The 15,093-nt window shown below is 36.6% G+C and overlaps 1 protein-coding gene across 1 annotated transcript; it reads right to left on the reverse strand.

Annotated features, from left to right (window-relative positions):
- Positions 1 to 2,013: 2,013 nt before the first annotated feature.
- On the reverse strand, positions 2,014 to 9,125 carry LOC311085674 (natural killer cell receptor 2B4-like). The gene is made up of 5 exons (XM_084118253.1): positions 8,905 to 9,125; positions 8,447 to 8,776; positions 6,989 to 7,279; positions 4,751 to 4,858; positions 2,014 to 4,125 (listed from the first exon to the last, which is right to left on the reverse strand). The coding sequence occupies exons 1-5, from the start codon at positions 8,951 to 8,953 to the stop codon at positions 4,031 to 4,033; spliced, it is 873 nt and encodes a 290-aa protein (XP_083974379.1). The 5' UTR covers positions 8,954 to 9,125; the 3' UTR covers positions 2,014 to 4,030.
- Between the last annotated feature and the right edge of the window lie 5,968 nt (positions 9,126 to 15,093).

Consider the following 15,093-nt stretch of genomic DNA (forward strand, 5'->3'; position numbering starts at 1 on the left):
GTGTATTACTATGGTACAAAAGTTCAATAAATCAGTAAATTAACATTATATCAGATAATTAAATACTGTTTAATACTGTAAATTTAAGAAAAGTATGTAAAATGTAAAATCTTTCTCTGTAATGTATTTTATTTTATTTATTTATTCAAAAACAAGGCAAGGATAGGCTACTAAATGATTTTTTATCAATGCAATGTGACGACACATGCATATCTCATATTTTCCTAATTTTTTTTTTACCATCAAACATGGCATCACGTAGATGAATATGCATATGCAAATGATATGCAGATGAGGTTATGCATATAAAACTAGGCTAGGTGTTGTAAGCATAGATATCATATAAAGGCTAGATGTCTTAAGGCGGAGTCACTTCCGGCATCACCGGCGGCCATCTTAGGACAGGGCTCTGTGCATTAAGGTGAGTGAGCAGCACGCACACAAATCCTCTTATCTCGCTGAAATCTGGACGGATTTACAAACGGTTTGGTTTCTTACAAACGTTATTAACGTGGCTATAATTCTGAATGCTTAAACATTTTGAACATAATTATTCATATGTATGCAGTATAATAGCTACATCTCTGACGTTTATAACAAACCAAACCGTTTGAAAATCGGTAGAAAATTGAGCAAGTTATGGTTATTTAAAAGTACATGCACCATGTTATGAGTGAGCGAGCACCCTGTGGTTAGATGGCCGCCGTGTGCGGATGTCGAGCTCCATTGGCCAGCAGCGCGGACAAGACATCTAGCCTTTATATGATATCTATGGTTGTAAGCTCCATATGGCTATTTCTGGGTGGAGACTCATGTGAACAATCTTCCTCTGACTGGGATTTCTAAAGGTTCTGGCGTACATACGGTATTATAAATCTGAATATTTTTTGCCCTATGCCATTTTTGCCTTTCAGGCGCACGTACACTTTTAGTAAGGATCCTACACACAGTTTTATAAATGAGACCCTTGGAGAGATGCGGCTTAGCTGCACTCACATGCCCTTTGTAGGCGCTTTCGACGATGGGCAGGGGTTATCATGAACATTCTAACTGGTCTCCTTCTACGCAGCCCCATACACAACAAACTGCGATACACTCTTCCATGTGCATAAATAAGCCTTGGGTGCCCGTAACCCTGATGCACATTAAATGAAAGTATGAAATCTTAGTATCTGCTTAGATTGAAGCTTTCACTGGATAATTTTTAGCTAAAACTTCTTGCTTTATTTACTATTGTTACATTGTTTAATGGATAAATTCACACACAGTTCATAACTGTGTAAATAACTAAGAATATTAAACACACAAACCAGCTCAACTCAAGTTTATACAAGATTATACTGTTTTAGGAGTCAGTATGAAGTTGGACAGGTGCAGTCAAGATTGAAATAATAAAAAAAATGAATGCATTTTGGTGTTCCCCCTAAGGGGATGGAGAGAGTTTGCTTTTGCTTTTGCATTTGTGAGGGGTTCACCTATGGTATTTCTCACACCAAACTGTACAGTTTCCCTCCTCTTATCCATGCCCTGATCAGCCCCCTGTAAGTAAAGAAACATTTGGAAGTCAGAGAGAGACAAGAGAGACCAGTGCTGATACAACACTTGATTTAAGCAGAGATGAGGAAAAGATGAGGAAAAGAAAAGCAGGAATTTCACCAAAAAAAACAGTTCACACAAAGGATGTTTAAACTTTAGCTGGAATTTACGCTCCACCCATGGCTATGTGCTGCAGTAATACCTGTATAATGAGGGCGGAAAACATTCCAGTGTTCCCGCCTTGGAGAAGAGCCGAACCTGTGGAAACATGTCCTATCACGCAGGAAAACTGCAGTAACTGCTGAAGTGATAGTTAGATTAAAGCAAGCTGGTTTTAATATGTTAACTAGATGAAAGAACTCAATTCATTATTATTTTTGTGTAATTTAGTGTTTATGTTAAAAGCTATCAGGGACTAGATTGTTTTAGGTTTGAGAAAATAGTATAAGAAAAGTGGTTTAATAATAAAAGCTTCATGAAGTGAAATGAAATTGTTTATTCTGTTGCATTCCATTCAGTACAACGTTCATGAAATAATGCTGAAATATGGGAAAAATACACAAACAATGACAGTTGTTTTTAAGGCAGCAGAAGCACAAGCACAAGCTCAAGAATCATTTCAGGTCTAGACAGGTTTTTATTAAGTTTAAATTAGCTGAATATGAAATTATTTTATATTCTAAAATTCATCCATTCTCTAAACCACTACCAGTCCTAGGTTTTCTCCCAAATTATTTTACTTACAGTATCTATGATTACAGTAAGGTTAGAAGTATTTTAATGCATGTAGCAATAGGGCTGCAACTAACGATTATTTTGATAATCGATTAATCGGTCGATTATTTTTTACGATTAATCGATTCATCAGTTTATGTACTTATATTTTAGTTTTGCCCATTTTTTTCCCAAGTAAATTATTAACAAAGGGTCTTTATACCAACATAGACTTTTTAGAGATTTTAACCATTTTGCATTGTCATATCCTCATCAAAAACATACCTGGAGTTGTGTTTTATTATGTGTTAGTAATCCTTTGTCGAACTCTTCTGCAATCAAAACACTGACCCATACGTACTCTAGCAAATTTCACAAGGAGATTTCAAATAATGTTTTCACCATGGCTGTCCTTAGGGCTACTAAAGTAGTTTAACATCCCGAACAAAGCTTATTAAAGGGATAGTTCACCCAAAAATGAAAATGCTGTCATCATTTACTCACCCTCAAGTTGTTTCAAACCTGTATGACTTTCTTTCTTCTGCTGAACACAAAAGTAGATATTTTAAAGAAGGTTGGTAATTAAACAGTTGCTGGTCCCCATTGACTTCCATAGTATTTTTTTTCCTACTATGGAAGTCAATGGGGTCCATCAGTCGTTTGGTTACCGACTTTCTTCAAAATATCTACTTTTGTGTTCAGCAGAAGAAAGAAAGTCATAGAGGTTTGGAACAACTTGAGGGAGAGTAAATGATGACAGCATTTTCATTTTTGGGTGAACTATCCCTTTAAGGAATCTTTCAGAACATATTTTCACGAAGAATCAGATAGCATTTTAAGCTGTCATATCATGGCCATGTTACAATGTGCCCCTCACATGTTACAACGTATGGGGCATGTTGTCACATTTCACTTCCATTCTTTCGGGGGATATCAATAAAAAGTATACACTGTATTAATAAAACAAAACCACATAATTGTACTAGACGTGTTAAATTCTGAACCCTAAGTAGATTTACACAAACGGAGAAAAGCAAAAAGTGTAAAGTTGTGCCCCGCTCTCCCCTAATTACTAAAAAGACCACAACTGTGCAAAAGCAGCAACTTCATTTACATCACGGATGGTAACACTGTACAAACTGTATAAACGGATTGAGGTTTGGTTTGAGGTTTTGCCTTCAATCTGTTTAATTTTAGGACCTTTCATGTACTTTGTCACTGCTAAACTGTATTAAACCTCCATCCAGTGTCTTTTTCCATAAAGGGTCTTTTGCAGCATAATAGTTTCTCTAATAAAACGGAAACAAATCACAAAGGTGAAGGGGTGGATTTCTGAGCTCCACCTCTACTTTATAAAAGTGTTTCTAAATATCTATCCTTCTAAAATCAAAGTTAAAGCATTTACTTTTAATTTTTTCACCAAAGAATAAAAAAGAACAGTCTAAAACTTCAGAATGAGAGAAAGTACATCTTATCAGGTTTTAGGAAAGTTCTCCTGATCTAGCTAGAGCTCTGACGGCTTCAACCTTGTGGAAGAATACAATCATATTTTTAAACAGGTAAAACTTCACATAAACAATCACTTGACCTCGCATCGCATCTTCGTTCGGATACAATTATGGATCAATGAAATGTGGACGACTTTTGCACTGTTAAAATATTATCTTCAACCAAAATGAAAAGATTTTTAAAGTTTTTCTTTCCTTTTTTCAAAACACATTGTAGCGGGTGGCTCCAGTGTGGTGAACAACAAGCACTCAGAAGAGATGGAATGACCAATTCAGACAAACAGAAGTGTAGAAAGTCTTTTTCCTTCAATTAACTGCATCTCTGACTCCTGGTCTTCATTCTTCATATCTGGTCCTGGGGTCAAAACTGCAAAATCCCCAACAAAGGGACAAAATTAGACAACAACAGTGTTGATGCAAATCTCTCTGATAATAACAAATTACAAACAGAAATTCAGCATAGAAGACCACATTTTTTTAAGACAGATGTTCAGCTCCAAAACTGCCATTTTGCCTAGAAATTAATTTAAAGGATATTGATGACAGCTCACGAAACCAAATAAGAACAACTTCCACCCCTTTAGCTTTAGTCTTCAGTCTGTGAATCTACTTTAGTAAGTATTAACTTGTATTAAATTACAAAGCTACAAAGTTTATAATATATATGCACATTACAAAGGGTGCAGAGAAACTGTCACCCAGACGTCACAAGCTTTCAAAGCTAAAATATTTATCAATATTAGCTTCAGACAACATAAACACTTTTTTTGGTTTTGAATGATTTGTAAATGTAAGTTAGAGAAGGTTTTTACCACCAACTGCCAACCTCTGATGTCTTCTCATATGTTGCTTGTGAATTTTTTTTGCTTGTGAATACCTAAATTGTCATTTAACTATAATATATAGGCATAATGCTTGAACGTGAAATGGTGTAAAATGTATATTAAAGCAGTTGTTCCAAGCACAGTTAAAAGAGTTTCAATAACACTTGCCTTCTTGTCCTGCTTGTTTACGGATCCAGCACCCAATCCCTCCAAAAACTGCAAATAGCAGCACTGCAGCAACTATCAGTGGTCCAAGATATGGATGTTTACTCTGCTCTGTAATGAACAAACAAGAAAACAGCACTTGGAGTAAGTGAGTCCGTAGAGTTCAACCAAGACACAAGACAGAAGATCTGAGAGCAGTTTTTCGCACACTTTTTAAAGTCACATTTAAGGATTTTTTAGACCTTAAGAAATAAAAATGAATACTGTTACAGTAGGGTGTGCAATATTGACAAAAAAATTATATCTCGATATTTTCAAAGTTTTGTTGATAATAATGATACCAGCTGGTACCATGGCTGGTTTAGGCCTGTTGTTGGCAGCTGACTCATGAATATATTCATATTATTCATATTCTAAGCAGTGGTCATTTCACAGCAGCGGCAGAAATTATTCTTTTTTATTAAGGGGCAATAAAATTTGCCACCATAAGTTTGATTTCCAGGTGCACTGCATAAATAATGCTATGATTTTTTGATTGATTGCTATTCTAATTTGAACTTTTTAATTAAAGGGTACTTTACATATGAAACTAAAACCACCAGTAAGTGGGTCAGTGAGTTTAAGGAGTCATTAATTCAACCAGTTTGTTCAAACAGCTGATTCATTCAGGAAAGAAGCTAGTGATTGGCCATAGAATCATTAATTACACTGATTAGTTCAAAATTGAACTGCGGATTCAGTCTGTGTAAAAAAATAAATAAAAAAATAAAAATCATCGCTGTCTGTTGCATCTGCTATGGTTTAATTTTTTAATTTTCGTTGGGGAAATAAAGGAAAAACAAACAATAGGCTACTGACAATATTGTATCTAAAATGTTACTCACAATTTTCACTTATTGTTCATTCAACTGTTGTATTAAACATAAATATCACATTTGCAATTGTGCTGGGGAAAACGGCACTCTTGCTCATGTGATATCGTAATAAAACTACATAATATATTATATAAATATTAGACAAAAACTCATTTGTTTAATGCTACAATATGTTGTTGTTTTTTTCGCTAGGGTTTGCTAACCTCTTACAATAACAAAGGCGTAGGTTGATGATGCATAAGCAGAATTATGGAACTTGTCTTCATGGCGAAGGATCTGATAATGTTTATGGATGAGTGAATACATTCATGTTTTTTAACATGACTGTGGTATGAAGCAGGGCGCGATTGCTAATGAGAGATATCAGCGCCACATGCCCCGCGGTTATAAAGGAATGAGGACATTTCATTCATACGCAAGTGCTGAATTACTACTCACACAGGTCAGTTTATTAGACGAATGAAACTTGTGAGGTAACACAGCGCTGTTTCACTTGGTCTACACTATCACACTAAACTGCATTTGAGTGTGTTGAAAGTTATAATGTTATTCTATGTGTTAGTTTGTTTGCTGTATGTGACTATAGCAGTAAGCTAGATCAACATTAGAGTACTGATTTCATTTAATCATGTTAAGCTATATAACATTGATTAGTTTTATGTATATTTATTTGATCACCTGTCTAATAAAGTACATGCAAGAGCAGCATCTCTGTCAAGTCGAAGTTTGTCATGGATGTGGAGCTCTCGGCATGTCGAAAACGCCACGCCAATATTGATCCTCGTTTTAGTTTTCCTTTTGTCCTGCTTGCCACGGTCCATAATGTTTGAACGAAACAACAACAGCGTGAGCGTGCAGCTAGACGTAACACAGTTGTCCACGTCTGTCCCCATAGTTACTATGGTAGTATGAGCGGAAACCAGAGATAACGCAGATATTATTCCAATGAATATATCCTCACTCTGTTCAACTGTGTGTATTCTTTTACCCTGGCTCATATGGCTCTTGGAAATGCACATTTAAGCATTTAAGTGATTTTTCTTTTGACAGTTTTAACACGTTTTCCCAAATGCAGGACCATTTCTATATTCATGCTTGTAGCCACATTTGCTGCATTCCTTTTTCAAGTGAGAGGTCTGCCTCTCTCAGCAGTCTGCCGGAACACTTGCTCAGATACCAGTCACCTTTTATTAATCATATCACACTTGTTGCACGTGACTGCTACGGATGCCCAACGGGCACATAATACATACATATATATGACCTACTGATATTTTTTTATAGTTATAGCTCATAAAGATGAAACTACAAAATATTTCAATCAATAGCTACAGGTCAGGACACTGTAATATCACAGCTCACGTACCTTCACATGGTTGACAGAGTTGACTGATATCCAGATGTGCGGTCTGGTTGCTGATGGTATTGTAGATCACACAGCTGTATGTGTTTTTATCCTGATATTCCACCTCCAGAGGTAGAGAGAGACTGATGCTGAGATCAGACACACTGATGCTGGACAATACACTGATTCCTTTGTACCAGGAGAGAGTCACATCACTCACATTCAACACTGAACACACCAGTGAACATCTGGACTCTGATGAGGATGAAGACTGTGAAGTGTTAGTGGTGATGACAGGAATGGGTAGAGGAGCTGAAAACATGAAATAAGTAAAATATGTATCTCAGTATTATTATCATCAATCAGTAACAAAAATATAACATGATGCAGCTGTTTTCTTGCCAGGCTAATAAAAAAGAAACCAACAATCTGAATGCAAGGCCAAGAAAGAAAGGAAATGCCTGTTCATTTGAACAGCTTGTAACAAGTGGAAATAGGGTGTGGCCCCTTTAAGAGCTGTTGAATCCTGTTGAACTGTCTGCAGTCTGTTTTATATATGCACCTTGAACACCCCATATGCGGGTTATTTCTGTTTGATGCTCATTTTTATCTTATTTTGTGTGTTATAGTTTTTCTTGATTGCTTAAACACTATAACCAGGCTTTTAAACTAAAATTTCAAAACCATAATGCCATCAAAAAGCACACCCATTTCCCTAAACTATAAACACTATTCCCTGTTTTGACACATGAGTCAGATTTGTTGAACTGTCACTGCAAAACTCTACACACAAATCCCTTCATTTCTCATTGCCTACACAATGTTGTCCTTTAGAAAGCATTAGCATTCAATATTGCAATGTTCACTCAAGTCAGCACAGCTTCAGCTCAGTTAGCGTCTGAGGGAGGGAGGAGGAGGAGGAGGGAGGAGGAGGAGGAGGGAGGAGGAGGAGGGAGGAGGAGGAGGAGGGAGGAGGAGGAGGGAGGAGGGGGAGGAGTAGATGGGAGTGGAGGAAGAGGTGAAGGAAGAGGATGCATAACTTACACAAGCAACATAACTTACCAGTTTTGGAAATGTTGTTTTGAATTTATTTCACCTTTTTTATTTTGAATTTATTGCACTAGTTGTTAGACTATATTGTAGTACAGTATGTGTGTTTGTAAGGGCTTGTGTGTGATGTTTGAGGGCAAAGTTTAGTTTTTCAGCAAGAATGAATGGTTTTGAGTGTAGAGCTTCATTTTGACTTGAAAATAGGATGTTTGGGGAATTTGTGTTTACCTTTTTGAGAATATGAGGCATAGTTTCAAGAAATGTGTTTAAGCAATCTAGAAAAACTGTAAGAACACATAGGGCCCTTCATGTCTCATTTATTATTTAAGCATTTGAATTCTGTATTAAAATATTATACAGCACACTACAGACTAGAATTCAATAAATAATTAGCATTATTTGTGATATAACTGAATACAGTTTACTCACCATAGACAGAAACATTGAATCTCTTCTGTGTTTTTCTACTTCTGATGACGGTCAGTTCATAAAGTCCAGTGTGTTCAGATCTGATGTTTCTGATGGTCAGAGATCCAGTTTGATTGTCCATCTGGAGTTTGTCTCTGAATCTTCCATCATTACTGACAAATACAAAGTTCATTTGGTCTCTTCTAATGATTTCAGCTATTAGAGTGTTTTGAGGTCCAAACATCCACAGCAAATGATCATCTCTCTGTACTTGAACATCAGAGTTTAGAGTGACAGAATCTCCCTCAGTCACTGACACTGACTTCACTTCATCAGTTTCACCAAACACACCTGAAACAGATTCAAACAAGTTAATATTATGTCATAACAAACAAACAATGGTGAATAAGAAACACGTGAATTTGTAAAACATTTTGTTCAAGTCGCTCGCGCATTGCATGAGATTAAATCCGACTTACCATTTGTGATCAGAATGCATAGACAGATGAAATCAGTGTTTAAAATCATTTTCCTCAAACGATGTACGATCGATTGCTGATAAATAGGCTAAAGCACTCATGGTGCGGTTGATTACGTGTTTTCAAACGGTTTAGCAAAGTACTGTTCAAAACTTCGTGTTTCTCTGAATGTGTCTGTCTGCTGCTCGTGCTCACAGAGTAAGATGATGACGTATGACTCTATCATTGGCTGCAGCAGTACAGTGCTTTAGAGATTATTATGTGGGAATTATTGGTGATGGTGAAACAGTTATTTGTTCTTATTTTAGAACTATTTCACCATAAAATGGCTTTCATTACATATTTTGAGAAAGCATAGCCTATTTGTGCAATATAAAGTTCACTATAATAATAATCTATAATAATCAGGTCGGAAAAGTGATATATGCACACCTGGAGTTTATATACTAGCTGGAATCCATCCACACACACACCAAACATCACCATCTGCGGCTGCGGCTCATGATGATATATAATCAACAGAACGAGAATGAGAGGAGGGGAGGGCTTTAATTATTTCCAAAACATCGCGCAAACTGAATCTATAATAAAGAACAAAGTCCAAAGAGCAGAGCAGCTGTCACGCAACTCAATGAAGCTTTTGATTGGAGGTTTTAGTTTAAAAAAAAAGCTTTGCGAGTGGCTCTTTCCTTTACACTATTGGAGATGCGGAGAACTTGATGGAAAGTGCTGTCTGTCGTGTCATTCGGAGTTTACCTGGCGCTTTTAGGTTGAAAAAACAGTTGTAGTTTTTTTTTTTTTTGTGGCATTTCCAAGCCACTTAAGACCTGATGTTGTAAAGTAGTTTTTTTAAAGCAGAATTTTTTTTTTTTTTTTTTGGCTATCATAATTTTTTTATGAAGATCATACAATCATGACCATGCCGATTACAGTATGTGTCACTCAGGCTTCACGTGATTGGTACCATAGACTATAGGCTAGCTAGACCATAGACTGCCATCAAGGCCTCAATGAAGGGGATTATGTGAACAGAAAGGGCCGGGGTTCACAATGTGTAGCCCAGGCACACACACACACACACACACACACACACACACATACACACACACCTCTCTACTGCTTTAACATCTACACAAGAGAATAAACCACATTCATTGAGCTCAGAGAGCAAGAGCGTCAAAAGACTTTTGAAGACTGATGGTCATTCATTACTGTTGTGACACTGACCTCTGCTGGTGGAAGATTTATAGTGGCTTCAACAAGAGCTAATCATATTCACTGAATAAGTTTCAGCTCTTTTTTACTCTTTGCTCCAATATAAGATGGGAAAATCACAATAACGTAATCAGTACAGAGAGAATGTTTCAGAATAAGAGTTTATTTCCCGTCAAATAAATAAACATACCTAGCCTGAATGCCAGCCGAACTATACATTCATTCACCTGAACTGGGTTTGCCATATTAAAATTACTCCTAAACTGGAGATATTTATTCAGATGTTACTGGCGTTTTTTTATTTTAAGGATATTGTCTTTTGTAAAGCTCAGGAGTGAAATCATTCAGTCAAAGGCCCTTTTTTTAAAACTCGTGAAAAATGTTTTTTTTGTCCCACAGACAGTTGAATCTCTTCAGTGAAGGTCTTTAACCACAGTTTTTTCACCCCCACGGCTGTTCATAAAGTCCAGTGTTACGGCCCTGTATTCTACTTTCTACCTCTTGGGGGCAGTATGACATCGGAATGTGTCTTCTTTCCTTTTTTTTTTTTTCTTTTTTTTTTTTGCCAAAATAAAATAAAAAATCTCTGGAATACATCACTTAACATTTATTTAACCATAGAAAAAGTGCATTTCTTACTGAAGTTAATTTTTTATCTCTGTTTTGTGTGTGTGTGTGTGTGTGTGTGTGTGTGTGTGTGTGTGTGTGTGTGTGTGTGTGTGTGTGTGTGTGTGTGTGTGTGTGTGTGTGTGTTTTAAAATGAGACAAATCAGATATTATTTTGATCATATATCTGTTATTAGTTTTAACAGTTTTTTAATGCTGATCTAGCCAGCAGAAGACACTAGCAGGGTTTAGAAATTATTAATTATTATTATGTTTTGAACTATTCTGTATAGCTGTGTTTTCCAGTGTGTTCGTTGTCAAACTCAAAAAATAGTGTATTTTTGATTATTAAAAAATGCCATTATTTTATATGAAAAAGTTAATAATTGTATTTTATTGACAAATTATTTAGTTTGTCTTGTATATATATATATTTTTTTTTATTTTATTTATTAGATCAGATAGCTTTTTAAGCTGTCATTATGGTCATGTTACAATGTACCCCTATGGGGCATGTTGTCACATTTCACTTCCATTCTTTTGGGGTAAATCAAGAGAAACGTATACACTGAACAAAACCACATAATTGTACTAGACGTGTGAAATTAATGCAGGAGAAAAAAAAATACTCTGAAAGTAGGTTTACACAAACTTGTGGTTGTGCCCCGCTCTCTCCCAACAATGCTTTCTCTCTTTGGAATTTAGTTCTCCCAATAGTCTTTTCATTACTCTTCAACCATTATTTTCTTTTTATTCCCTAGACGTGCTCTTATGTTTTTTAAATAAATAATTTTCTACATAAATAAATAATCTTGTAATTCAAACAATTCGTTTGCATATGTGATCCTTTTTAAGTGGCGGTCTGGAACGACCCGCGACACCAGTGTGTTCAGTTCTGATGTTTCTGATGGTCAGAGATCCAGTTTGATTGTCTATCTGGAGTTTTCTCCGAATCTTCCATCATTGCTGACAAAAGTTACGTTTTTTTGGTCCATTTTAATGATTTCATTTGAATGATTTCAGTATCTTGAGGTCCAAATTTCCACAGTATCAGGTCATCATAAGTCTGCAGAGTGTCCACGGCTCCACTTGAAGGAGAATCAAGCTGTACATGTGCGCGTCCCAGAGAATGGGGTGTTCCCCGGTTGGAAAAGAGTCAAACTTCTCAGTACAAGCAAGCTTGTCATGCAGGAAAACGACAAGGCATGAACATGTATTTCAGGTCTAGACCAGATTTTATGCTTTTTTGGCCGTTCTTGTGGGATGAAGAAGCTGTTATTGAGTACTCTTTTGCAGATTAACTGAGAATAACTAATAATACATTTGCATTCTACTTCAGTGTTTCATTTCAAGACCCAGATTTTACATGGTTAACAATTCTAAAGTAAAAGTAATACTACTAAAACAAAATCAAATGCTGAAATGGATTAACCCTCTGGGGTCCTTCGGGTCCAAATGGACCCGAAGCGTTTAAATAAAAAAATGTAAAAAATCATAGCTTCATCGGAATGGTCCGAGATTTGGTGACTTTGTTGGTACTTGGTATATGAACACCCAAAAAAATTGGGGACAGGATTTGAATAGTCTAAGTGGTTGTAAAAAATTTGTCACACTCAAGACCTTCGGGTCCAAATGGACCCACCATAGGAAATGAATGGGAAATTGGCAAAAATGTGAAAATGCAGAGTTTTTTTGTGCGTACAATCTACAAATCAGCCACGATCCAGAAAAAAAGCACACAACAGTGAAGGGGTTAATCTATAAAACATCAAGAGTGCAAAACAGACACATCCACACACACACACACACACACACACACACACACACACACACACACACACACACACACACACACACACACACACACACACACACAAACACACTTTTATACACATATACACTAATAAATTCAGATTACAAAAATCTGTTTTGAATTTTTAAAAATCACAGCTTCATCGGAATGTTCCGAAACTTGGTGACTTTTATGGTATTGGGTATGTGAACACACAAAAAAATTGGGGTCATGATCCAAGCACGTCACACTTCTGCTGTTTGGTCAAAAATGACCCCCATAGGAAATGAATGGGAAATTGTAAAAAATATGAAAAAGCAGAATTTTTTTGTGCATACAATCTACAAATCAGCCAGGATGCAGAAAAAAAGGACTCAACAGTGAAGGGGTGAAGCTCTAAAACATCAAGAGTACAAAAAAAAACCACACACACACACACATTTTTTTTAATAAAAATAAAATAAAATAAAATATATATAAAAAATGTCTATTATATTCAATGGGAAAAAATGGGTCATAATTATTGCATAAATATTAATTAAAATCATAAAATTATCTCAAAACACCAAAAAAGAAAAGAAAAAATATTATAAAAAACAAGTAAAAAAAAAAAAAAAAGATTTTTTTTATATATATATTAATCCCGCCCTCCGGGTCCATTTGGACCCGAAGGTCCTGAGTGTGACTGTTAAACGAAGGACCCCAGAGGGTTAATATTACTATGAACATCATCAATTATGAACATAAAATGTGCTGAAATAGAAAACTATTTTCCAAAACACTTGTCCTTTAGGAGTTTTTTTCCAACTATCTCATGATCAAGTTTAGGTTAGTTGCATTTAAATATTTGCATTGTTTCCCTCAGAAGAGTCAGAGCAATATTTGGTTCATGACCAGACCTATCAGTTGAGAAACACTGCTCTATACTGCAACCAGACAGCAATATAGTGTCGGCCCAGATCCGGTACACGTCTGGTAGACTAGATGTGGGCTGGATCTGGGTCGACAGCATGTTGCTGTCTGGGCAGCGAGAGACTGAATTATTGGAGGACAAAACATTAAAATAAAAATCTTAGCTCATAACATTTGAGTACACTGTTATCTTCTCCATCAGGTTTCTGCAACAAACAATCAAAAAGGTTAAACCAGGAACAGTGTTGATCCCACAGCTGTAGAGGCAGGCAGATTTTATTTTTAAAGGCCAGTTACTTCATGGATCCAGGATATCCTGATAAAGTTCCCTTGGCCTTTGGAATTAAAATAGCCCCACATCATCACATAGCCTTCACCATACCTAGAGATTGGCATGGAGTACTTTCCATAAGATCATCTCTCAATGCAAATCAACTAGCTATTAGGCTAACTGAAATAAAACCATGCCATTCAACAGAGGAAAATTAAGGGTCCGAACTTGTTGAGCAGCTGTTACCCCTGTGACACATTACTTTGCTCAATAAAAACCGTACAATTTTGTTCTTCCTGTATAGGCTAAACTGAATATCGAGATCCCCTCCACTGACCACCACTTCAGCCCTATGTACAGATGCTTGTCGAACATGTGGGTACAAATAACATCACTTGTCCCCACATTCATAATTGGGACCAGCAATTGTCCTTTTTCTGGGGACACACTATTGAACCTATAATTAAAAGGTCTGCTGGTAAACTCCCCTCACTCTCTATCGGAGGATCTAAAAGCAAAGACTCGTTTGGCATGAATCAAGTACACTCAGTTAGAGAGTAAAACAACTCTCAGTTACCATGGAAACCATAGAGCCAGTGTCAATCAAACAATTTATTTTAACATCCCGCATCTTCACAACAGTGACTGGACACTGACCCACCAATTGTTTAAAAATGTCCTGGCTATAGAGCCAGGCAACCCCTCGCTTACTGTGTGGCTCTCCTCCACAGCAAGGGGTGTTAGTTTAACGGCCCAGGCTTCTGGGCTTGGGGATTGGATACATCATCCGCAGGGTGTCTCTGCTGCCCCCATACTTGACTGGGGTTCACAAGCTGTTGCAGTTTTCCCTTGATGCCTTTTAGAAATCATATTTCTCAAAAGATGTCTGAACGATTTCTGATAAATCATGTCATCATAGCGCGGTTGATGACGTGTTTTCAAATGAAAATCAACGAACTGTCCTCTACAAAACTTTGTGTTTTTCTAAATATGGCTGTCTATGCAGCTCGTGCTCACACAGAGGAAGACAAGATGACGTATGACTATCAATGCCAGCAGTAGGCTACAGCAGTGGTTCCCAATTCCAGTCCTCGTAACCAACTCGTGACCAACTACATTTTGTAGGTCTCTCTTATCTGACACACTCAGTTCAGTTCATGGAGTCTCTCCTAATGAGCTGATGATCTGGTTCAGGTGTGTTAAATAAGGGAGACATACAAAATATGCAGAGCAGTGGGTCACGAGGACTGGAATTGGGAACCACTGGGCTACAGCACCTATATACAGCGTTTATAGTTTATTATTAGAATTATTGATTAACAGTTATTTGTCATTAATTTAGAACTATCTCACCATAAAATGGCTTTCATTCCATATTTTGAGAAAGCATAGC

The sequence above is a fragment of the Abramis brama genome (genome assembly GCF_963993115.1).
Source record: "Abramis brama genome assembly, chromosome: 6".
In the NCBI taxonomy this organism is placed as follows: Eukaryota; Metazoa; Chordata; class Actinopteri; order Cypriniformes; family Leuciscidae; genus Abramis; species Abramis brama.